The sequence below is a fragment of the Elephas maximus genome, chromosome 4 (assembly GCF_024166365.1).
Source record: "Elephas maximus indicus isolate mEleMax1 chromosome 4, mEleMax1 primary haplotype, whole genome shotgun sequence".
Classification (NCBI taxonomy): Eukaryota; Metazoa; Chordata; class Mammalia; order Proboscidea; family Elephantidae; genus Elephas; species Elephas maximus.
In genome coordinates this window covers 88,607,758-88,634,779 of record NC_064822.1, presented here as the reverse complement: position 1 = coordinate 88,634,779, position 27,022 = coordinate 88,607,758, and the positions used below count along the sequence as shown (strand labels likewise).

General features: G+C 39.4%; 1 protein-coding gene across 3 annotated transcripts in view; it reads left to right on the top strand.

The window, feature by feature from the left end:
- TMTC1 (transmembrane O-mannosyltransferase targeting cadherins 1) overlaps positions 1–27,022 on the top strand; it is a 335,228-nt gene that overhangs the window by 277,664 nt on the left and 30,542 nt on the right. For all 3 annotated transcript variants that reach the window (XM_049882736.1, XM_049882737.1, XM_049882735.1), the window contains one exon: positions 11,404–11,547. In XM_049882736.1, coding sequence (XP_049738693.1) covers positions 11,404–11,547 — 144 coding nt within the window. The remainder of the gene's footprint in view (positions 1–11,403; positions 11,548–27,022) is intronic.

The window sequence follows — 27,022 nt, the reverse complement described above, 5'->3', positions numbered from 1 at the left end:
GTTTTACTTGGATCCACAATCAAGGCCCATGGAAGCAACAGTTAAGAAATCAAATAATGTATTGTACTGGGCAAATTGCTGCAAAAGACCTCTTTAAAGCAAAGATGTCATCTTGAGGACTAAGGTGTGCCTGACCCAAGCAATAGCATTTTCAGTCACCTCATGTACATGCGAAAGCTGGACATTGAATAAGGAAGACCAAAGAAGAATTAATACCTTTGAATTATGGTGTTGGCAAAGAATGTTGAATATACCATGCCAGGAAAACAAACAGATCTGTCTTGGACGAAGTACAGCCAGAATGTTCCTTAAAAGGGAGGATGGCAGGACTTAGTCTCACATACTTTGGACCAATCTCTAGAGAAGTACAACATGCTTAGTAAAGTAGAGGGTCAGCGAAAAAGAGGAAGAACCTCAATGAGTTGGATTGACACAGTGGCTGCAACAACGGGCTCAGACATAACAGCAATTGTTAAGATGCTGCAGGACTGAGCAGTTTTGTTCTATTGTACAGAGAGCCACTATGATTCAGAACTGACTCGACAGAACTTAACACCAACTCTCTCTCTCTCCCCCTATATATATATGTATGTATACACACACATACACACATATGCCAAGCCCATTGCTATCGAGTGGATTCTGACTCATGGTGGAATATAGGGCAGAGTAGAACTGCCCCATAGGGTTTCCAAGGAGTGGCTGGTAGGTTAGAACTGCCGACCTTTTGGTTAGCGTCTGAGCCGTTAACCACTACACCACCAGGGCTTCATATACATGTTGTGTTAAGTATGTCAGTTTTATTCATTAAATTCAGGAAATTAAACGTTTCTTAAAAAGAAGTCGAATTCTAGTCACCTTGTCATCCTTCTGAACTGCATTTCAATATAAAAGCTCTATAATTCATGCTCAGAAGTTTTCTCTCTCTCAGTCTTTCTTATTTCTGTCTGATACCACTACTTCAGAAACTGGCTTAGGTGTGATTCCCCAGGAAACAGAATCCAAGGCAGAGATTTGCATACAGGAAGTTTATTAGTGAGTGTGCTGAGGAATGCCAGGGAAGGAAGCCAAGGAAGCAAGATTAGGCAGAGGAAGAAGTTGAGCCACACTGTGTTTCCAACAAAGGCCTCAGCAGACCACAATGGAGCTGGATGGCCCTTCAGAGTTATCACAAATGAAGGCAAGAGATTGGGCCTTTATACCCCCTTGTCAGCCAGTAATTGCCCCCGGGAGAGAGTATAATCTTGGGTGAGGCAAATCCCTCAGTGCAACCTCCAGGGAGGAACTTAGCTGTGAGCTGTCAGTATCAACACCCCTGGCAGCTGGAGGAATAAGTACCTTGGACTTGAAGGGGGAATGTGGATAGTACATGGCAGCATCTGCTACACCAGCTTAATTTATGATTTCCTATGTAAATGCAGCCCTGGTGGCATAGTGGTTAAGAACTCTGCAGCGACAGGTTTGGTTTTGTTTGATTTTATGTAAATAAATATGACAGTATCAACAGAATATTTTTTAGGTTTTATGTAAACAAGAGGATGATGGTAATATCCATCTCATAGGGTTATGAAGACTATAAAAGAAGTCATATAAAAGGCTGAGATTGCCAGACCTTTCTTCCTAGTTTGTCTTAGTCTAGAAACCAGCTCAGCATCACTGAAACCAGCTCAGCATCATAGCAACACATAAGCCTCCAGTGAGAGACACATGGTGGCTTGCATGAGGTGCATTGGCTAGGAACAGAACCCAGGTCTTCTGAGTAGAAGGCAAGAATCCTTCCACTAAAGCACCAGTGCCTCAAAAACCAATCGCCATCAAGAATATTCTCCATGTGTGTTAGAGTAGAGCTGTGCTCCTCAAGGTTTTCAATGATTAGTTTTTCAGAAATAGATCACCAAGCCTTTCTTCTGAGGCGACTCTGGGTGGATTCAAACCTCCAACCTTGAAGTTTGCATCTAAGCGTGTTAACTGTTTGCACCACTCAGGGACTCCAAATTCTCCCTAGAGAAGCAGTTTTCCCCTGAGCTGCAAACCACTGAGCTAAGCCTTAGTACGCTGTAACCCAGTAGTCTGTACAGAGGCAATACTAAGGAAACTCAAGGGAACTAGGCTTCTTATTGAAATGATCCCATTGTACACATCCCAGAACTGTTCTGTTGAAAGTCAGAGGACAGAAGCTCAGAGAGAAAACATGTGCTTCTTTTTGCATGGAACAGTTGTTGTTGTTGCTGTTAGGTGCCGTCGGGTCGGTTCCAACTCATACCACGAAACACTGCCCGGTCCTGCACCATGCTCACAATCGTTGTTGTGCTTGAGCCCATTGTTGCAGCCACTGTGTCAATCCATCTCATTGAGGGTCTTCCTCTTTTCCGCTGACCCTGTACTTTACCAAGCTTGATGTCCTTCTCCAGGGACTGATCCCTTCTAACAACATGTCCAAAGTATGTAAGACACTGTCTCTCCATCCTTGCTTCTAAGGAGCATTCTGGTTGTACTTCTTCCAAGACAGATGTGTTTATTCTTTTGGCAGTCCATGGCATATTCAATATTCTTCACTAAAACACAATTCAAAGCCGTCAGTTCTCCTGTCTTGCTTATTCGTTGTCCAGCTTTCACATGCATATGAGACAATTGAAAATACCATGGCTTGGGTCAGGCACACCTTAGCTTTCAAGGTGACATCTTTGCTTTTCAACACTTTAAAGAGGTCCTTCGCAGCAATTTTCCCAATGCAACGCATCTTTTGATTTCTTGACTGCTGCTTCCGTGGGTGTTGATTGTGGATCCAAGTAAACTGAAATCCTTGACAATTTCAGTCTTTTCTTCTTTTATCATGATGTTGTTTTATTGGTCCAGTTGTGAAGATTTTTGTTTTCTTTATGTTGAGGTGTAATCCGTACTGAAGGCTGTGGTTTTTGATCTTTATCAGTAAGTGCTTCAAGTCCGCTTCACTTTTAGCCAGTAAGGTTGTGTCATCTGCATAACGCATGCAGGTTGTTAATGAGTCATCCTCCAATTCTGATGCCCCATTCTTCTTCTTATAGTACAGCTTCTTGGATTATTTGCTCAGCATACAGATTGAAGAGGTATGGTGAAAGGATACAACCCTGATGCACACCTTTCCTGACTTTAAACCATGCGCTATCCCCGTGTTCTGTCCGAACAGCTACCTCTTAGTCTATGTACAGTACAGGTTCCTCATGAGCACAGTTAAGTGTTCTGGAATTCACATTCTTCAAAATGTTATCCACAGTTTGTTATGATCCAAACAGTTGAATGCCTTTGCATAGTCAATAAAACAGGTAAACATCCTTCTGGTATTCTCTGCTTTCAGCTGTGATCCATCTGACATCAGCAGTGTTATCCCTGGGTCCATCCTCTTCTGAATCAGGACTGAATTTCTGACAGTTCCCTGTTGATATATACTACTACAGCTGCTTTTAAATGATCTTCAGCAAAATTTTGCTTGTGTATAATATTAATGATATTGTTCAATAATTTCTGCATTCGGTCTGATCGCTTTTCTTGTGAATAGGCATAAATATGGATCTCTTCCAGTTGAGGGCATTAAATTATTGATGAGTCAGTGAATTATTGCTTCATAGTCCCTAAATAATACATACTCTCAAAAAAAAAGATGCTGTTGATGTGCTTTGCCAATTTTGAGTCATGTGAACCTGAAGTGCAGCCTCATATATAGACCCTAAATCCAAGCCATCAGATAAGTGATTTCTAGACTGTGGCTGGAAGACTACCTTCCTCAGAATCCACAGTGGTGCTTAAAAATTCAGACTTCTAGATGCCACCCCATACCCACTGCTTGAGAGTAGGGCTCCAGGGCATTTTAGTTCAGTTTCCAGATGTTTCTTATACACTCTCTCTTGAGAATCATTGACCCAAGACATGTTCTCTTTGAGTGGTTCAGGAAGAACCGAGGATGCCCTTAGTTCTGGCTCTGCTTATTACAAGGAAAGAGGTCACTGTAGTTAATTTAGCCATGTTAACTTTTGGAAGGGTAGTTTTGACATTTCAAACTCACATAGGGCATTGGCAAAGTCTAGTGAAGCTAGAGAGGAATTTATGCATTTTACCATACAATCTGTTGTTGTTGTTAGGTGCCATCGAGTCGGCTCCAACTCATATCGACCCTATGTACAACAGAACAAAACACAGTCCTGTGCCATCCTCAACAATTGTTGCTATTTTTGGGTCCATTGTTGTAGCCACTGTATCAGTCTGTCTCATTGAGGGTCTTCTTCTTTTTTGCTGACACTCTACTAAGCATGATGTCCTTCTCCAGGAATTGATCCCTCCTGATAACATGTCCAAAGTAGGTAAAATGAAGTCTTACCATCCTCACTTCTACCTGGCAGATGGTGGTGGCCATACAATCTAACTTCTGCTAAAGCTAGTCCACTTTGGTATGGTGTTTGTGTATGCCTGTCTGCCAACGAAGAAGCAGAGACTGTATGTTCTGTGTTCCGTTTTCTAGTGTAAGAGATCTCATTCAGAATTACATTTGATGATTGAAATGGTATGAGCTCACATTTTTCAAAGATGTCTTAATTTTCCTGTTACTTATAAATGCATATAGGTGCACAAGGAATTTTTTTTTTTTTTTTACTGGTTTTATCATTGTTTTGAATATCCCGTGAATGAATATTTCAGAATTCAAGGTTTCAGTGAAGATTATGAAAGGCTGCTCTAGCCTCCCCAGGCAGGGCTCCTCACAGGAGATCGGCTGTGGCTACCCCCTGCAGATGATCCCTGTGCTGTCCAGACTCCTGAGGTGTATATGCAGGGTACACACCTGTCACCCTAGGATATCCTTGAATGGCAGTCATTGATTAGGAATATGAACACACTTTTTCTGTCCACTACTGTTTCATTTCATACTACAAAGTATTTAACAACAAGGATTCCTCAAGCATGTAGATCTATCACACAGGAACCACACAGGACTTTGAATCTGCTTATAACCTTGGGTGTAGCTTTTTAAAGTGCATGTGCCTGGAATTCCATTTGATGTTGAACATGTCGGAAAGGCTTGGAAAAAACTCGTCTCTTGCCTGTGAGGATTATTTCCTTCAGATGATGAAGGGTTGGCAGACTTTGGAGTGAGTGCATGACAAAGAACATTCTTACATTCTTAACATGGAGAGGGTCATTTGTTCTTCACATCTGAGAAACCACAGTGTAGGAGAAACATGGTTACAAGATGACTCGAGTGTTCACTGGGTTAGTGTTGAAGAAATAATGGATATTATTTTGACTGATGGGAGCAAGTCGAAGGCCATTGGCTGCAGCAAAGAGAATGACTTTACGGAGGATAAGAAATCCATGTGAGAGAAGGAGAGCTGGCTGTGTCAGCCTGGCATGGGTTCATTGCGGTGCAGGGGAAACTGAGTCAAACCACCTAGAGGTCTTACTGCTGACCCCATAATGTCAAAGGTGTGACACTGGGCATTTTTATACACACCGTCACACCTCTTCACATTAAATTCTGATGAGATATGACCTCATTTTTACAGAGAAAACAAGGCACGGACATAAATCCCAAACCACACAGCTAGAAAATCACAGTCAAAAAGTCATCCATGGTTTATGACTCTAGTTCTTTTTCCACCTCATCAAAACACTTCCCCATACATCCTGCTACAAAAAAAAAAAAGTTCACCACGATCACCCCAAGCCTCCAAGGAAAGGTTAAGTTAGAGTCATCATTTTCTTTTAAAAGTGGCGAGAAGTATTTCCTTCAGTAAATATCCCAACCTCTAGCACGTAAAGGATAACTCCTCAGGAATCAGGAAAATTCAGCTATTTAAAATGACTCATTTCCTGAGGGCACCAGAGAGTCACAGTTTCACTCTAAATTGACTTGGAAAGTCAACTGGGTGGAGTCCTTCTGGATAACTGCTGGACGTCACCATTGTGACAGGTCAGATAATTAATTTAGTTGGCTCCTAATTGGTGAGTATGTTTCCTTAAATTGTATTTGAGGATTGTTTTTCCAAGGCTATTTGATACGGATCAGAAGGAGTACAATAGGATTAGAAAGTTATAAGACTTGTTTACTGAGTGTTAATAACAATTTCAAACAAAGAATCAGACCACTGAAATCATCATTGCTACCAGTTGCCGTCAAGTCACCTCCGACTCATCGTTGTTACATGGGTGCGATCTATTGACATAAAGATTCAGATATTATAACGTGAAGGAACCAGGCACTTAAAAGTGGCAGAGATGAATATGGTTGAGAAAATGTCGTCACCTCCTGAGATGAAGTTTACTTCGATCGTTTTTTAGTCCAGTGAAATTCAGGTTGTATGGTTGAATTTTTTTCCCAGTAATTTTTTTTTTTTTTTGTCTCTTGGATTCTTTTTTTCACAACAGGAAATAGATAATAAACATCTGACCTTAGCCTAGTAATTAGCCTCAAATAAATTGTGTGGAATGAAAATCTGGCCAATAAATCAGGATGTGTAATCTAAAAGGAAATTGCAAACTGGAACACGTGATACAGTATTACTTGAATAAAGAAATACTTTATAAGGTACTCAAATAATGAAAAATTGACAGCATCCTTAATTTTTGGACAGAATGTACAAAATCTAAAGTAAGTGGCTGAAATAAAATATAAAACTAAACTTTAGTCATGTATAGTTTATTAATAGTCTGTGGACCTTTCGTTGAGGTTAAAGCTTAAGAACAATAGATTAGAGGGCATTTATCTGTACCTTACACATTTAGTGAGTGTTGTAGATTCTAATTCGTGTTTCATGATACTCAGCTTTTCAGAGAGATGGTTATTTTGTAGGTCAGGAAACAAATTTTTCCAGTTAAATAAGAATTATAGTGGCCACGTTTCCTAATTACTGAGTTTATTTCACTTCTGTTATCGAGAACTATTTCCTAAGAGACCATAGTTGAATGAATTGGCCAAAGAAAGAAAGAGGACAGGTTATATCAAATGGAAGCTTTAATTTGTAGCAGTATATTTATTTGTTGAAGGTTGAATGATTCATATATTGTTTGGGAAAACAAATGGATCTACAGGAACCATCTGCCTTCTTAATACTTAAGAACACAAGTACTTCTGAGATATTATTTTTTAAATATAATCTCTTATTAATTTCTCCCAGCCTCTCTTTCCTCAACTGTAAAATAATACGATAAAAATTCTGCTTAAAGAATTGGGAAAATTAAATGAGATAATATATGAAAAAGCATTCTGTAAAATGTGAACTATCATTAACACAGTCATAAGTCCTTTTGGTCCCATTATCTTTTATCTCTGCCTCCATTTTTCACTTAGGCAACTGTTCTCTCCCAGTCACTGTTTCCAATTTACACACTGTTGATGTTCATTCTTCAAAGGTAAAATAACTGGGAATGGCAAAAAATAACACTGTCCTTGACTACTTCTTTATTAGTTCTGCTTAAGGAAGTGCCACTAGGTAACAGTTAAGAACCCCTTAAATGCTCAAGTGGATATGTTTATTCAGATTCTAAATTTTCTATTACTTGAAAAAATAATTCTCTTCAGCTCATAGAACTATATACCTATATTTCTTTTTTAAAGAGAAAAATAAGCTTCCTTATGCCTCAGAACTGTTTGACAATATAGTACATTCCCCTCTAATAATTTTTTAAAATTTAACTTACAGATATGAAAAAATCATAAAAACAAAGAAATAGCAAGAGAGTCCCCATAAACAATACGAATGCTGAATGAGACTGTGTGAAAGAAAATGCAGCTCCTGCTAGCACTGATCTTCAAAAGCGGGCCTGGAAATCACCAGTCTGTGCCAGTTTAGGGAAGCTTTTGTTGGGTTTTTAGGTGGGGGAGGGGATAATTACTAACAGGACTTTTGTAAAACATACCTGCAGAAGTCAAAGTCAAGATGTGCTTAATTTATTCTGACAATTGATGTAGCAACACAGACATCTCTTAAATTATTCATCTTTCCTATAGAAAATTCCCCTCCTAGAGACCACAGAATTGAATTAGACCCAATCTAATTTGTTTATATAAAACGTAAACACACACACACAAAGTAATTTTTGTCCTTGCATTAATCTGCAGCATTATAGGAGAAAAATGTATGTTTAAATAAAATATCTACATTTATATAAAAATCAAAATTAGAAAGTGAAATTTTTCCAGAACCGGCTGTTGAAAGAATCCTTTTAATGAAATTCAGCTTTGTTTCATAAATAATGCAATGTTTGCATGTGATTAGGTGAAGCTCAAAGGAATTTTTACCTAATCAGATACCCAATGAGAGAGGATATTGCTTGCAGACCCTTACTATTACCAGGAATAAACAGTATCTACACATTTCCAGATGGAGGGCTGTGCTTGGTAATAGCATCAGTAAAAAATACCAGCAATCCCCCTCCTTTCTTGATTGGTTAGGGCTTTTTGTTAACATCAAGCTGCTTTCCTGACTGTTTCCAGCCACAAAGACCCCACCTCCTAAGCTTCATGGGTCTGCAGCTGCAGAACAAGTTCTTAGAGCAGGAGGCACATTAAAGGTCTTTTCTTTGGTAGTGCTTATATTTCTCTGTGGGAACCCTAATGGCGTAGTGGTTAAGTGCTATGGCTGCTGACGGAAGGGTCAGTGGTTCGAATCCACCAGATGCTCCTTGGAAACTCTATGGGGCAGTTCTACTCTGTCCTATACAGTCACTGTGAGTCAGAATCAAGTCGATGGCAACGGGTTTGATATATTTCACTTTACTTCCTTTCTCATTATTTGTTTCTGTTTTGGAGAGTTCAGGGGTGGACTTTTACTCTGATTCTAATAAAAAATCAAAAAAGAGGACAAAAGCATTGCTGTAGTTGGTGAGCTTTGAAAGGCCATGACTGTTCATTTACATGGCGCTGGGGTCATGATGAAGTATAAAATCCAAGAAGGTGGGCTGAGAACCAGGTAGATAGGGCCAGCGGCGGAGTAGTGCAGGCACGCTCTTTAACATAGAAATGAGCCCACTATGGATGGAAGCTCTTACTGAATTTAGACTGTCTTTTCCCATAATTAGTGCTTTCAGTGTATATGTTTGTTTGAAGGCTCCCAAGTCTAGGCAAGTAAGGAGAAGGTTTTAAGAAGTTACCTCTAGTGAGATGAAGGAAGAAGAGCATCCCAGTTAGGCTTTCTATTACTGCATGTCATCAGGGAAATAACCAGCATGGCAATTGCCCTCACCATGTTCACTGGATACCCCTTAAATCTTTTCGAGGTTGCAGAGCTTGGCTTCAAATTAAAAAAACAAAACTAAACTAAGAACTTCTTTAGAAGAATTTGAGTTCTGGCTGTAATGTGCATTCCATGTCTACTTTCAAAGTAATCCTTAGATACAATCTGTCCAGAGATTTTTCTGGGCATGGAGTGGATGGGCAGGTACAAGAGCTTTTTTTGCTTCTCATCTTAGCTCTCATACCTTCTGCAGCATCTCAGATCTAGTGCCATTCCTCAGTTCCTGCCCCTCCTGAAGTTGAGCATTAAGGGGCTTATACCAGGGACCTTAAAGTTCCCTTTGCTAATTACAGGTGACTGGAGAGATGCAAACAACAGCACCTGTGCTGGCTCAGGATATTTTATTTTGCCTGACTTCTTCTCACAATATATTTCTCCAAACAGCTGTAAAACCTCTGTGAAAATTTAGGGCTTTTGAGCTTTGGGAGGATGTAGTACTCATCTGAGTTGATTCCATCCCTTGTCATTCAAGAGCAGCATGACCCGGAGTATCTTCCTGGAAATACTAGTTATGAAGAATGTTCAGAGCAGTTCTGTAAGACAGTAGGGAAGGGAGGATTACCTGTTCAAATAAACTTAGGATATGCTGGGTTACCAAAAAAAAAAAAAAAAAAAAAACCCCGTGCCGTCGAATCAATTTCGATGCATAGTGGCCCTATAGGACAGAGTAGAACTGCCCCATAGTTTCCAAGGAGCGCCTGGCGGATTCGAACTGCCGACCCTTTGGGTAGCAGCCGTAGCACTTAACCACTATGCCAGCAGGGTTTATGCTGGGTTAAGCAAAGATTAAAAAAAAGAAGAAAAGCTTATACAGCTTGTCTTCTTTGGCCTTTTAATAGGAATCCCTTCTTTCTCAAAATTAAATTGATCTTCCTAGAAGGTATGGAAGAGGGGGGTAAGCCTGGCATTTGATTTTCAAGAGACTTGGCAAGCATAGATCCTGTTTTTATAGCTTAGGCATTATCTTGGCTTTTCTACATTAACAGCCAACTCCACGGGCTTATTCAAAGTACTTTGGGTGACAGAGATGGAGAGAACCTATTAGACTGTTAAATATGTCCACTGGAAATGTAGCAGAAACAACTAAATTATGTAGCTGCACTCATTAGGTTTCTTTATACTTTTAAGAAAGTAAATTGATTGCCTTCCTTCCTTAATCAACATAATTTTGGTTTATGGATTTATCCCCAGTTCTCCTTAACATTTGCTTTTGAACATTACGAGTGCTATTTTTTTTAACATACTTCTCATATATTTTTTAATACTTTTACATCATTTAAATTTTGATTTTTAAGTATTGTACCAGGACTTCATTTTGAGAATTCTATCAGACCAGGTGGATCCAAACAGCAGTACCAAAAAAAAAAAAAAAAAGGTTACCGTTGAGTCGAATCCAACTCATAACGACTATATAGGACAGAGTAGAGCTGCCCCATAGGGTTTCCAATGAGTGGCTACTGGATTTGAACTGCCAACATTTTGGTTAGCAGCCCAACACTTAACCACTATAGCACCAGGGTGCCAAAACAGCAGTAGGAGGGGGAAATGAGGTAAGATGGAATAAAGAGAGTCAAGATGGAGAGCCATTTGGGGGAGTTTGTTTTTATGGTGAGACATTATGTATCATCCTTTCTCAGTAATGGCAGTCTTACTGATGATGCTCTAATCCAAGAATGTTTATGTTGATCCCTCACCCAAGGAGCTCCTGGAATCTGTGTAAACAGTAGACACAGCAATCCCACCAAGGTAGACACTCAGCACTTGAGGAGAATTTTCTTCCAAGGGCAGTTGAAAGTAATTGTAAGTCCCAAAGGACTAAAATTTATTTAACCCTGGTAGATTTGCATACTATTTAAATTCTTGCACTGCCTGGGTTTTGTTTTTTTTTTTTACCACTAAGTATTAAATATATATTTACTGTGCCAAATTTATAGACACAAAGCAGTTTTAAACTGCTATTTTTATTAACTAAAAAGAAGTCAAGCGTTAATGTTTGACACAGACATGTACAATTAAAATAAAAGAAGAATTCAGTGTTTCATTTTGGTTGTGAAATACCTGGGGAGGAGGGGGAAGAACAAGCAAGTTGTGCCCAACTTGGAGGTTTTTGAACAATCATGGCTTACTATTTCTAATTTTTCAGGTTGTATCCACGCCATGCAAGTGCCCTGAACAACCTTGGAACACTGACCAGAGACACCGCAGAGGCAAAGATGTACTACCAGAGGGCTCTCCAGCTAAACCCACGCCATAACCGGGCTCTTTTCAATCTCGGAAATCTCCTTAAGTGAGTGGATGGTCTACATTGGTCTAGGGGCCTTGCAATGTCAAGAAATCCTTTCCTTTTCAATGCTCATTTAGTTGTGTCTTTGTCTGTTCTGAGCTGAACAGTAAGGCTTTCAAGCTTTGGGAAGATGTAATATTCATCTAAATTAATTCTATCCCTTGTCAGTCCAAAGCAGTGTTTTCCAGAGCAGCTTTCTGGAAATACTAGTTCTGGCAGATGTTCATGGATGATCTCTAAAGGGGTAGGAATGGTCAAATAAACTTAAGAAATGCTGAGTTAAGCAAAAATAAATAGTTCCTTTTTGGCAAACATAGTACAACCAGAATGTTCCTTAGAAGCAAGGATGGCAAGACTGTGTCTTACATACTTTGGACATGTTGACAGGAGGGATCAGTTCCTGGAGGAGGACATCATGCTTGGCAGAGTACAGGGTCAGCGGAAAAGAGAGATTCTCAACAAGCCAGATTGACACAATGGCTGCAACAGTGGGCTCAAGCATAACAATGATTGTAAGGATGGCTTAGGACCAGGCAGTGTTTCTTTCTGTGGTACGTAGGGCAGCTATGAGTTGGAACCAACTCGACGGCCCCTAACAACAACAACATCATGGCAAAAAACTTTAATACACTAATATGATTTTTTGTGAATCCTCAAGAAGGGAATGTGGTATACAGCATTTCCCAATGTGAATTTTTTTTTAGTAGGGCATTTCCCAAGACAAGTATTCCATGAATATACTTTGGGATACATACTGCTGTAAGAAAAGCAGTATGCTCTAAAGGCATAACTAAATGGCATGATGACAACTTATGCCCAATTTGTACCATAGGTAGGAAACAAAGTGAGCTTTGCCTGGAATTACCAGTGATAACTCTTGCTCTTATGAGTAACTTCCAGGAATAATTAGTGGTGTTTACTTCTCACTCTGCCCGGTTAAAGGTCGATAATGCAGTTAGTATCACTGAAGACTGAAATAGAAGAGTACTTTTGATCTTGTATTTTTACTAATATACTGCCTAGGCATGTGGGTGATGGTGCAGGTCATGGTAGTACTGATGATGGTGGTGTTGTGGAATTTAACTTCTAAACTTAAAAATACAGCTTAGAAACATTACAAATGGACATAGCTTAGAAACATTACAAATGGACATAGCTTAGAAACATTACAGACATAAACAGGTGAAATCACTGGAGTCAGAGTGGTGATATATTTACCTGTGCATGTTAGGATGCTAACAAATCCACATGCTTGAATTGGTTTCCCTGTCTCTAAACTTCGGGAGAGCACATTTGGCTGCCTCATCAATTCCTTTAATTTAAGGCTAATGGTTTGCTATGTTCTTTTGTCTTTTTTCGTAATGGGATTGTCTTAATTGCCTCAGTAACTCAGTGAGATGCATCTTCTTCACCTTCTGTTTACTCTTTCTGTTTTATATATTAACGTGGATGTTGGTCCTTCTTTCTATGTGTGTTAACACATGTTTTTATTTAATTCCATTTGAACATAAGCATTAATATGAGTTAATCATTATAATGAGTTAATAATAATAGCATACAAGGTGATAGGTGCTATCTAGGATTGAAAGTAAGTTTTATGTTTAAGGGTAGCTTTATCCATATGCTAAAACACAAAATCAAGGGACCACTACACAAAAGTAAATAAATTTCAGGAAAGTATACTTAAATAAAGCGAAATAAATGAAAGTATAAGTCAGAAAAAAGCTAAATAAACTTAATATTAAAAATTGGATCATTTATTTTTACAAGTTGATAAAAACTGAGAATGATGAAAACCTAAGATGAATGAAGAAATGCAGCTGTGACAGAAAAACTATTTTAGCATCAGGAAGCTCCCTAAAAAAAACATAAAAGCAAATCAAAAGATGTGGGGAAATGAGTTCTTATTATTGTAGACAACTAGTTACAGGTCAGTATGGTGCTTTTGTTTTATCCCACTACTTTTATGGGAGTGCTCGTGGTACAGTGGTTAAGAGCTCGGCTGCTCTATGTGAAGTTCTAAGCACTCATTTTTTAAAGTCATTGTTGCGTTTGTGTATGTCCTACTTAGAACCCAGATAACTAAATGGCCAGAGAAAATCCTATCGGCGTCTTATTGGGTACCTGGATTGTATAATGCTGATTTCAAAAACCATGTAGATGAGCATTTTTTCCAAAAAAGCCAGCATTAATGCCCTGGCTACAAAATGACATTTCTTGTTAGGGATGATATCCTTCAGTTGTGGTTATAATACTGTGTGGAATGTGGTTCTATTAGAAAATGATGGCAAAGATTCTTTTACATTTCGTCTTGCCAAGACCGGAACAAGAAATGGATACTCTAACCTTCCTTTTTCAATTCACATCTTATAGCTACTCTTATCTTAAATTAGTACATGTAATTAAAATTACAAGAAAGTATCTTTTGGAGCATGACAAAGGCTACTTTTCACAGCAAGAGAGGTTGCTGCAAAACCAACATATGATTTTTTTCTCTCTTTTTCAGTAAAATCAACTATTATTGATTATCCAAACCAACAGCAGTGTTTTCTACCTGTGTAGTTTTCTGAGTACCTTTTCTTTCATTGTTGTTGCTTTGTTGTAATGAAACCCTCCCAATGAGCCTGGGAAGTAAATTGGGAAAAAGAAGAGGAAACTGAGGCCCTGAGAGATTGAGTGCCTGTAGAAGGATACCCTTTCTTACCTTCTGCTCTTTTGTATTACACCATACGTAGAACACACTGACTGTACTGATTCTTAGAATCAAATAGATTAAATAATAATAGGTAACATTTATGTAATATTCTCCAGTTTACAGAAAGTTTTTATATTCAGTATTCAATTTAATCTTTAAAAGAACCTATTGTGATAGATACTACTATCCTCATCCTCATTTTATAGATGAGGAAACCAGGGTTTGAGGATACCTCATGACCTTGGCCTGGGCTATGGGAGACTCAACATTGCATCCCTGCCCTTTGACTCCTTGTCTTGTTCACTTTCCATTACCCATGCTGCCCAAATAACTGTCCAACACAGGAAGTATTTATAACTTTTTAATGACATGTGTTTGCCTTTTGGGGAAAGCACCTTCCTAACTGTGTCTTTCTTAAGGAAATGTAAAATTGGTTTACATTCCCCTGAGCTTGCATCTCTGAAAGACAGGGAGTGTTGACCCAGAAAAAGCAGGGCTAATCCCTTTTTAGATAACTCTGAGCTTAATTTCCTCTTTCCTTGTTATAGTTCTGTTACTAAGTAGCAATAGGTCAAAGGCAAGAAGAGGATAACAGTATTTTAAATTTAACTGGACTTGATCCAGCTCACTATTTGAGATTTATACTGTATTTGTCAATAGGCAGGTAATTTTTTAATTGTGCCTTTTAAAATATTGTCAATTTTTGTAATCTAGAACTAAATGCTCATTCTAAGAGCCCAAGCAATCTCTTTAGATGTGAGCAGTTTAGATTTGATCATCCCTGAGAGGAAGATACTATCACTATTCCTACTTTATAAATGAGGAAACTATAATTTGGAGAAGCTGAGGGACGTGCCAATGTACCTTCGTGAGAAAATAGAAGACAAGGGAATTGAACTTAGATCTGTCTGACACAGTACCCCCATCCTTAACCACTGCACTCCACTGTCTTTTTGTGGACACTAAAAACCAGGATCCTGCCTGGAGCAACACTGTCCAATAGAAATATGATGAGAGCCACATATGTAATTTTAAGTTTTCTTGTAATCATATTTTTAAAAATGAAAATAAACAGGTTAAATGAATTTTGATAATATATTTTTATTTAACCCCAATATACTATAGGTTTGCTATGAGTCGGAATCGACTCGACGGCAACAGGTTTGGTTTTTTGGTTTTTTATCCCAAAGGTTATCATCTTAACATGTATTAAATATTAAAAATATTCGTGAGATAGTTTATTATTTTTTATACTAAATCTTTGAAGTTTGGTGTGCATTTTATACTAACAGTTATCTCATATCAGACTAGGCACATTTTAAGTGCTCAGTAGCCATGCGTGGCTCGTGGCTATTATATTGGACAGGATAGACCTTTACTTATGACCTTGACTTTCACAGAAATGTGTATCTTTTTCCAGGCCAGAAGGCCTAAAGAGGATGTGATTCTGTCTGTCAGAGCACCCCAGAAATCTTAATGATTGGGGACAAATTTAATTTGAACTTTTGAACTCATGGTTAGACAGCTTTAGACCTTTTCACGGCCGTAGCCTTCGTGCAGTGTCATCAAATATGTTTGCCCTCTTTTATGACCATCTCACTGGGCTCTGAAGCTAATCTATTATGATTCCGCACAGCATATTTACTGTGTGTGGGATTGATAAGGAACGGCTTTCCGTGCCACCATTCCTAATTAATATGAATTACTGCGGGCTTTGCTTGGAACTTAAAATCCAAACATGGGAGAAAAAAAAAATCATAGGCCAGATTAGGATAAACTTTTTATGGATGAACAGAGCAGAAGTCCCTGATGACTAAAGAGAATATAATAATATATTGAAATTCAGGGCATGGGAAAATATGTCTGTGAATGCTTGGGTAAAATAGTTGTTGATGTTTGTTACTAAAACAGAATATGAGAAGAACTTCTTAACAAATCATGTCATACCTTCTTCTTTGCCAAAGTACCTTCCAGGCAATAGTAACTCAAAGGGTTAGATGAGAAGCTTAGGGGACAGTGAGTTTATGTTAATGATGGTAAAATAATTTGGAAAAAGATGTCGAGAAAGGTGGCACAATGTGAAGAATGTAAACAGTGTCACTGAGTTATACATGTAGGAATTGGTGAATGTTGTCTGTGTTTTCACACACACGCATATACACACACGTACACACATAGAAAATTACCTTCCATTCACATTATAGAATGGGTGGTACGGTAAATCCTATAATCAAAACTCAGAAGAAAATGAAATAGAATATGCGATAAGTGAACTATATAGAAGATGAATTTGATAATGGCATACATTTAAATATTTCTTTGGTCTGATCCTTTGAAATTTAAATTTCTCGAGAATAAAGGAACAAGAAAAGGATAACCATTATTTTTGACATAAGTTTAAGTGTTTAGGGTGTATTTCCTTATAGTTTTGGCACTAGTTACACAACCTTTTTTTTTTTTCCTCAACAAAAGGAAGTTTATACACAAAAGACAGTAGCTTTCCTTTTCTTCACTCTCCCAGTAAAGCCCCAAAGAATCCAAAATGACAGCCCAGTGGATAACAACTTTTTAAAGGCGCATACTACCACATTATGATGTCAACATTGGGTTAGCAAGTTCTTGATTCTCTTTTAGAGTGAAATTCTATTCCCCACCTCCTTACCCCCATGGTGACCTGTTAGTATCGCATTACCCCCAACCTTATGTCTAGTCTCAAGCCCATTACATTTTCTCCACCCTCATCTTTGTCTAACTCATACCTTTCTCTCTTCAGGCCTCCTTCCACCTCTTTTGAAGCCCCACCCAGCATCACATACACCCTGTCCGTCCTCATCGCTGCCATGTCACAATCTTGCGTGCATACTCCCATCATCTCAAGGAGCTGAGGAGGCGGGCAGTGATTTTCTGTTGCTCTCCATCTGTGCTGCTGTCTGCAGTCAATTCAAAAATATCTCCATCACCTGGTTCCTCTACCGCCTTCACCCCAGGACCCTCCTTTGTGCTCTACCCCAGGCATACCTCAGGCATTTACCAACATGGCCATACCACTGACCTTTCAGTTATTCCGATCTTTTCAGCCTCAGGTACCTGACTTCTGAAATTTTCCTCTTTGGCCTTATTTCTTACCTCTGTCCAGTTTTACGACCATGATGTTGACATACCTCGCATGATTTCAAAAATGACTGTTCTTACCCATTTACTCCCTCTTTGCTTCTGGCCCTAGTCTTTACCATTGTTAGACTTCCTCTTGGCTCTAATTTTGTATGTTCATGATTTATAATCTCATCTCTAATTTATCTCAGCTACTTTTTTTACTTCATGTGGCATCAGTTTAGACTCTTTCACACCTTGACTGTCGCTTATTAGTCTGACCAGACCCCAGCCCAAGATATTGCCATTGCCTGTGTTTTGTTTGCCCTAGACCAGTGTTTTTCAACTTATTTTTCATTGTTGCCTCCAAAGGAGACTTTTTAGACATTTTTTTTTTCTAATTGCCGCATCCCCAAAATTAAATGCTAAAGAATACATTTCATTAGATAGGGTTGAGCTTTGGGAGACAACAGCCACTGTAATATCCACCCACCCCCCACCACCAACCAGTTTTCTTCCCTATTGAGAATGTATGCCCTAGACCCTCATCCAATCTATCAAATACTAAAGGAGAAAAATACAGATCTGAGCTGAATGGGACCCTTAAAAACTCTGAAGAGAGTATCATGAAAAAGTAGGTTCAGAGGTTAGAGTACTTACAAATTCATTCCTTGTGATCTTTTTATACTTCTTCCTTAATATTTTCTGTTTTCCTGGTACATGCATTCTTTGTTCTTCTCCTCAGTGCCCCATACACATGCCCAAAAGATGATGCCAATCCTTACTTTTACTGAGAACATGGAAGTTATTCAACATGAATTATTGAAGCTTCCCTTCTTCCTCCCACAAAATCTCCTGTATTAGGGAACACAACAGAGAGTCCCTGATGAAGCAGGAGAAAAGGTAGGGTGCAGGACTCAAATTCTAGTAAAAAAGACCAGACTTAATGGTCTGACTGAGACCGGAGAAACCCCGGAAGACATGTCCTCCAGACTTTCTGTTAACCCAGAACTAAAACCATTCCCGAAACCAACTCCTCAAACAAAGATTAGACTGGACCATAAGACATGAAATGATATTTGTGAAGAGTGTGTTTCTTAGTTCAAGTAGATACATGAGAGTAAGTGGGCAGCTCCTGTTCAGAAGTGAGATGGGAAGGCAGAGGGGGACAGGAGCTGGTTGAATGGACACGGGAAGTCCCGGGTGGAAAGGAAGAGTGTGCTGTCACATTATAGGGAGAGCAACTAGGGACACATAACAATGTGTGTATAAATTTTTGTATGAGAAACTAACTTGAGCTGCAAACTTCCACTTAAAGCACAACTTAAAAAGAAAAAAGAAAAAAAAAACTCCTGTATTTTCATAGGCTATCTCTTCTGCTCTTCCATGGGATGAAGAATTGTCTCACCTGCTTGATAAGGCCAGTGCTTCCACCTGTGGGTGTTTCGTTTTTTGAGGGATAATTAACATGCAATAAAAATGCACAAACCTTACGTGTTTGGTATAATGATTTTTGATAATTCGATATACTCAGAGCAAGATATAGAACATTTTTATTACCCCAAAAAGATACCTTATACGCTTCTCCAGTAAATCCTTCCCTCAATGAGACAAACAAATGTTCTGATTGTTTTTTCTCCATAAATTAGTTTAGCCTGTTTTAGAATTTCATATAAATGAGATCTTTCAATGTGTACTTATTTTGGTGTTCAGGTATTTTTGCACAGCATATTTTTTTTGAGGTTTATTCATGTTGTTACATGTATCAGTGCTTTGCTTTTTATTGCTGAATAGTAATTTTGTTGCATAAATGTGCTCTAATTTGTTTATCCATTTTCCTGTCCATGGATACTTGGTTCTTTTCTAGTTTCTGGCTAATATGAATAAGGCTTTTGTAAATATCCATGTCCTGGTATTTGTATGTTCATTTTGCTTGCATAAATACCTGGGAGTAGAATTGTGGGGAGATGTATCTTTAATGTTGTGAGAAACTGCCAAAGAGTTCTTCAAAGTAATTGTACCATTTTCCACTCCCATCAGCAATGAGTGAGAAAGCCATTTGCTGCACATCCTTGCTAGTGTTTGGAGGTGTCAGTCTTTTTAATTTTAGCCTTTAGTAGCCATTAGTGTAAAATCCACATGAGTTCTTGATCCTATTTCACCTCCTCCACCTGCTTTATCTTGGACTTTCTGTTAGGTCTTCAGATTTTCTCCTCTAAGGGTTCTTTCTCAGCTCAGCCACTCTCTCAGCTGGCTCTCCTAACTCCTTCCTTGCTTTGATCAAATTGGCAAGAAGAGTGGCTGGCACTTTTTTGCTGCTTCTTCGTCTCCACGCATTCATTCAGCCCTCTGGTGTAACTGTTGTCTTCAATGTCAGCTCTGAATTCCTAAGGTTCTCTCAGCTCTCACTCCTTTGGTTTTTCTGAAGTCAAGAATATGACACTTCTGACCTCCGCCTGCTTTTGAAGCTCATTCTTTCGTTGCTTATATTATAGTGCATTATGTTGCTCTTTTATATCCAACATCTACTTTTCTTCCGCTCTCCCTGTAAATTTAGGGGCATCTGAGAAATTCATTGAATATCCACTGCATTCACACATAGAGTCCAGACTTCTTAGCATTCAAGTGGCATAATCCTGCTCTGCCATTTTCCTCCTTATTTTCCACTACTCTCCCATACTGGGTAAGCCCAGATATCCAGCCAAACTGACCACCTGTCTGTGTATGAGAATGACAGACCTTCCAAAGTACATTTGAGAGAATGTTACAAAGATTTTAAAGCAAGAACTCTTGTGGTTAATTTAAACTATGATTTCACATATGTTTTTATCTCCTTACATTCAGTGTCTGTACAAAACTGAATTATGGGGGCATGATGAGAATCTCACCTACTTCCTTGAGTTATTTGTATATAAAAAGATTGCTATTTGTTAAAATATTTTTCTAAGTATCTCCCCCTACCACCACCACCACACCTCTACTCGTTCATACTGTGATTTCCAATGAATTGAGCATCACTGAGTTGTTTTTAAATCCATAGTGTGGTTTGCAAGGGAAGGCACCCTTTTCTCAATCCTTTCTTTTGTTGTGATGACTGTGATAAACATCGCTGAGGCCAGAAGACAGATCCGCACATGAAGCACTGTGGGTGAGAGCCAGCTTTAAGGAACCCCCTGGTTTTGTTTACATTCTCTGAGAGGAATTGGAATGTCATCATTTTCTTTCATTGCATAAATATTTCTAACAGAAGTTAGTTAAGCAGGCCAGACTGCTTTCTCAAGTCAAGAATTCGCAGTGGTCACCGCTGCCCTGAAATCATTCTCCCACCCCTTAGCTCTCATAATCTTTCACAGCTTCATTTGAAATCTGGGCCTCTTAAGCTTCTGCCCTGGGTAATAACTTAGAACAACTCTTGAGACGAGATATAGCTTGAAGAAGGAGTGATTCAATTAAAATAACAAAAGAAATGTGGATAATCATCGGAAATTTCTCCTCGCACACACTGTCTTACTTTAGGATACTAGGCATGAAATGCCTGCATACCTCATCGTTTTATCTTAAACCCAGTGGGAGATCTATGTTGCCCAGACACAGAAGCTAAATTTGGTATATAAATTATTAGAGATGATCAAAAGGCTTTCAAATCTAAAAGTGCTAAATGTAGGCCAGGAGGAGAAACATGAAAGACAGAAAGAGGAATGTATGTGTTGTATGTGTTTCCTCTGGCCCACGCCTGCCTGAGGTCTGCAGAGTCTGCCCCTGGAGGGACTATGGGAGGTAAGGCTTACCTTCAAGGCTATTCTTGGGAACTATCTTGGTTACCTAGGGCTGCTGCAACAAAAATACCACAAATGGGTGGCTTTAAAGAACAGACATTTATTGTTTCACAGTTTTAGAGGTTAGAAGTCCACGTCAGAGCATCAGCTGTAGGGTAGGATCCCTCCTTGTTGGTAGCTCTAGACGTCCCAGACATTCCTAATGTTCCCTGGCTTGTAGATAGTTCTTTACATGGTCTTTTACGTGTGTGTGTGTGTGTGTGCGTGTGTGTATGTGTATCTTCTGCTCTTTTTATAAGACACCACTCAAAAAGAATTAGGTTTAGGATCCACCCTGTACTGATATGCCCTCATTAACATAACAAAAGAAAACCCCTATTTCCAAACTAGATCATATTTACAGGTATAGGGACTAGGATGTCAGCATAATTTGGGGGGGAACACAGTTTAATCCATAACAGTAACCCTCACTGCTTCTGCCAACCTCCCTTCTGTTTTCACCTCCCTCAGAGAGGGTCTACCTTCCCAGCCTGGGCCTTCAGGCTGCCTCCTGTCTGCTAAGCAGCATTGTAGGGCTCCCTGTCCTCACCCTTCCTGCCACCCTCCTCCCACAAGTGAAAAGAACAACAGTAACTGATACTTGAATGCCAATTTACAAAGTACTTCATCATGTCTTATGAACCCACCCACTCAGCATGGTGGGTAGGAAAGGCGAGGTCACTCTCCTGTTTCTGTTAGCTGCCCTCTAGTCGGCTCTGACTCATGGCAACCCCGGGTGTTACGGAGTAGAACTGCTTCATACGGTTTTGTTGGCTGTAATCGCTATAGAAGCAGTTAGTCAGGTCTTTCTTCCACAAAGCTGCTGGGTGTGTTCGAACTGCCAGCCTTTAGGTTAGCAGCTGATTGCAAACCACTTGTGTCACTCAGGGTCCTGCTCTCCTATGACAGACAGGGACACAGGTCATGCACCAGTGAGCTGTGGAGCTGGGGCTGCTAAAGCCAGTGCTTGTCTTATTACATCACGTTGCCCTGTAAGACCATCTCCTGTGTGCTCTCTGTAGAGGTAGGAGTTGGCTAAGCTCCGTCAGTTCAAATCTTAACTCTGCCACTAATTGCTGTGTGACCTTGGGAAAATTATTTTGTCTTGCAATACCGCCAGTTTCTTATATATAAAATGGAAATGATCCTAGCAAATAACTCCTTCGTTGAGTGTTAAACAAGATAATGCATGTAGGTATTTAGCTTAGGACCTAGCACCCAATGAAGCTGAAATAAGTTTTAGCTATTATTAGTTATTATTAGCCCAGGGACATATGCTCTCTTGCTTCCAATTTGAAACTCAGCTTCTTGGGCTTCTTGTATAAAATTGATATTGAATCAGAAGTGAGTAATGCATTATTCCTCCCCTGCAGTTGAACAGCTTTGGAGAAAGTTCAACCTCCTGGAGACTGTTTCCTCCTGTTTCAATTAAGAATGGAGCCAGGTTATCCTGTAGAGTTGCAAGAATATGTGGTTGTAACTATGACTCCAAGTTTCTAATCTCTAATGTCTTTTCAGAGGCAATATTTACATCGCAACAGCCTCCTCCCTTTGCTGAGAAATCAGCTAGTGGGGCTATTCATGAAAATTTTAGGTGGAAATCTGGCTGGAGAGCAGAGAGATAGCAAGTGGAGCTAACATTTACTGGGTTGGGTCCTCCTATGTGCCTGACACTCTGCTAAGTGCCCACATTAGTTTATTCAACCCTTACAGGAACTTGGAGAGGTGGAGATTAATATGCACATTTCACAGATTCAGCCACTGAGGCTCATAGAGCAGCTAATCCAGGCAGAACCAGGATTTAAGCAGCAATCAGCCTGAGCCGAAAACCAGGGATGTGCATAAACTGCATCATCAAAATGACCCTTTATCTATGAGGTAAATGAATCCTGGCAAACCTGGATATTCTTAGCTGCCTTCTCTTCCATTATTTCAGTATCTACCTGAGAGCGCTGATTTTATGCTTGGTTTCAAATCCCAGAAGGGCTTAGCATAAATATATGCAGGAACTTTGAAGTGACATTGGCTTGGGGGTAGTTTCCCACCAGCCCACTTCCATACTCTTGGCACAGAAGTATCTCCACGTGCGCAGTAGTAAGGCCATAGTGGGTCAAGTGTCCTGCTGACAGGGTTCAGAGCAGTGACCTCATTGAGGTGATGATAAAGACATCAAAAACCATTCCAAGGAGAGGAGGAGGAGGGGGCTTAGGACTAACATTTCCTTGGACCAACTCTGCACCAGCCCCTGTGTGAAGCCTGTATGTGAGTTATATCTCCATTTCTGCTCATCTATGGCTAGACAGGGTCAGAACTTTCCATCTTTTCCTTTGCTCAGTTTTCAGCTTTGGGGAGGATCTGGGAAGGCGGCAGGTGATCTGCTCTCATGTTAACTATCTACCACCCCGCTGGCAGTTTGGCATACTGTGGCAGCTTGCCTGTGGTTGTGATGCTGGAAGCTATGTCACCAATACTTCCAATAGCAGGGTCACCCACGGTAGATAGGTTTCAATGGAGCTTTCAGACTAAGACAGACTAGGAAAAAAAGGGCTTGGCAAGCTACTTTTGAAAATTAGCCAATGAAAACCTTAGGAATCACAACAAAATATTGTCTGGTATAGTGCTGGAAGATGAGTCCCCTAGGTTGGAAGGCACTATACAATAGTCACAACAGTGGAGTCAGTCATACCAATGATCAGGAAGATGGCGCAAGACTGGGCAACGTTTTTTCTGTTCTTCATGGGGTTGCCATAAGTTAGAGCCTACTAACAGCAATAATGTTAACTGTACTGAGTATAATTTTGAATTGGAAAGAAAAATCTTTTTCACTACCATATAATATGACTCTGTCTTCCAGGCAGTTCTTCTACATGACTTCTGTAAAAAGTCAAACAGAAAAATTAGGATGAACCCCAGTAAACTAAATGCTGTATATCCACTGTATTACCTAGAGGTATCCTCGGTAAACGTGGACATAAAGGAGACTCCAGTTTCCTTCTCTGTCTGTGTAGGAAAGATCTCACAGCCACAGGAAGATATGTACTCTGAAAAGATAATCTCAGTCAGACTGTTTACAGTTTGATTTTCTCAATTTATTTTTCTAGAAGAGCTATTAAAGTCTATCAGACAAAAAAGAGTCATAATCATTTTCATTTGTGAGAGACATCGTTTTTGGACCTAGCAACAACAAAACACCCTGACAAAGGAGTAGGAATTCAGGAGGCCGCCCACCCCAGCACTCCAGCTCTACGCTGTGGTTAATGGGAAACTTTACTGCTGCTGAATGGATCGCCAACCCACTTATTTCTGTTACTGGCATATCCTAAATTCTCTGCAAATGTCAATACTTTTTCAAAGCAAGCATCTGCTTCCAGTTTTAATGTGTGCGCCATGAGATTTTAGACAGGAATCCAGAAAGTTTTCTAAATTGACAAACTTAACAGGTCCTTAATTACTGCAAGAAAATGTGGTGGAGTCTTCTTTGCTTTTGCTGAGGATCTGTCATTGAGACAGAGCCAGGAAAGCGAGGTGATGCAAGTGTTTCTACTTAACACACAGGCAAAATATTCTCACTGCTGTATAGAATCAGAGGGAAAATTCCCTGTGAAACTACAAATGCTTAATGACAGAATTTGCACATTATGAACAAGATCTGATTTCAACTTAATATTTCTCTTATGAAATCCAAGAGGAAGGCATTACTGGTCCCTCTTCCTTTATTTTTTTTTTTTAACTTTCAGCATCCTGATATACTTAGCCTGATAAAAAAAAATAGGGGCCAATTGACCAGACAAATCCCACATACCAACCAGGGCAGAGTTTCTTAAAAGCATAGGCTAAAGACCACCTTCAAGGGAGTCACCTGAGAGACTTTTTAAGCATAATGATTCCTGGGCTCCTTGACCTACTGAAGCCTGTGAGGCCTGGGATTCTGCATTTTAACACATACCTAGTGATTCTTAAGCACTAACCTTTGAGAACTGTTGATCTAGAGGGAAAGTGAAACCAAAATATTTTAGATCATAGAGGATTATCAATCATCAGCTGGTGACTTTCTTTAGCAGATAAGCAAATGAAGGATCCTAAGGGGCAGTAATATCACCTAATCCTCAAGCAGTTTTACTCTCACCTACTTCACTCACTTATTCAGGAACCCCTCATAGTTCTAACAGTGTTTAGCGTCCTTGGTGTCTCATGATTTTCCAAAGGGACTCGGGATATTCCTTTCTGTGAAGTGTGCGGTGGCTAATTGGATGGGGTATAAAACGAGGTTTGATTTTTATCTCTGTATTCATCATTGGAGGCCTAATGGCGCAGTGGTTAAGAGCCCCACTGCTAACCAAAAGGTTGGCAGTTTGAATCCACCAGCCGTTCCTTGGAAACACTGTGGGGCAGTTCTACTCCGTCCTGTAGGGTCGCTATGAGTCAGAATCGACTCAATGGCAATGGGTTTGGTTTGGCTTATTCATCGATTATTGGCTAGTGAATGCAGACATTTTCCATATAATTCAGATAAATAACCTGAGGACTTGGTAACCTATATCACACGCTTGTTCAGTTCAGAGAAAAATGTTATTTTAATGTTATTTTTCCCCCTCTGAGTTGGCCTGTCAATTAAGCCTAGAAAGCTAAGAGGGTAGTCCTATAGAGATAGGGTGTAGATCAACAATGGGCTCCTGGTTTCCCTAAATTACTTATTATAGAACCAGAACGAGCTCATTAGGAAGTTTTAATACTGTCAAAAAGTTTTTTTTTTTAATTTAATGCTGGCTCAGGAGTGGTCTGTGTTACAGTCAGATTACATAGGTCATTTATATTGTTAAGAAATTACATAATGTCTTATTTGAAATTTTTTCTGCATCTCTTGTTATATCCACCCCCTTTTTACATGAACGTAACTGCTAAAATATTACTTTTCTAAGAAGCTTTCCTGGTTTGACTGGTTCTTTCTTACCTAAATGCTCATCTTTAGTAATCACTCTACAAAGTGCACATCCACTCCTTTGCTTGGCCTTAGTGTCCGCCGAGTGGATTCTGAACCCTTGGCCTGCCGTTGGGGCTTGCTCACCTTAGTGTTTGCCATCGAATGGATTTCCAGGGCTAGTGACTTTGTTACTGGGGTTATTTTACATTTGGAGGAGCACCATTATTGTGTATTTAATGGCAGTTGTTACAGTAAAAACCAATCAGGGTATCAGACATGAGGAAAAATCATTCTTAGGTCTAACCTGATTTTTTTATAAATAGTTTGAAATGTGGAAGGATATTACTTTGGAGGGAAATTCAAAAACACTGCATTCTTCTTCTTTAGGATTACTTCTGTAATACTGAAAGAGCTGTAGAAAAAGAGATATGAAATGTAATTATGTTATCTTCTTCCCCCCCAAATTTTACTGAATAATTGGAAAACATATTTAAGGAGATTTACAAAGATCTAAAAATATACAAAATAGTAAAACCATATTTGTATAGTAAAAAGTAGGTGATCTCTTAGGTTCTGCAAAAAAGAGGCCAAAGGTCGACCAGTCTGGATGGTATAGTGGGTACCTGAGTACATTTGGAACATTGATCAGAACCATATTGTAGAGGATTTTAGACTAAGAGGGTATCTGTAGGCAGTACAGCATTAATGAAGATTTTCAAACAAGGGGACAATGTGTTGAAAACAGTGCTGTAGAAAAATTTATCTTTCTATTGCATATGGTGGAAGGGGAAGAAAGAGGGAACTAGCAACAAGTGTGTGAACTAAAATATTACTTAAAACATTAGTGTACTTTATACTGCAATAATCCAGTGGAATCGTAGGGCTGTTGGCACTGCTTCGTAACTTGGGATAATTTAGGAGAGGAACATCTGCCATAATGTGGATATGAAGAAGAAT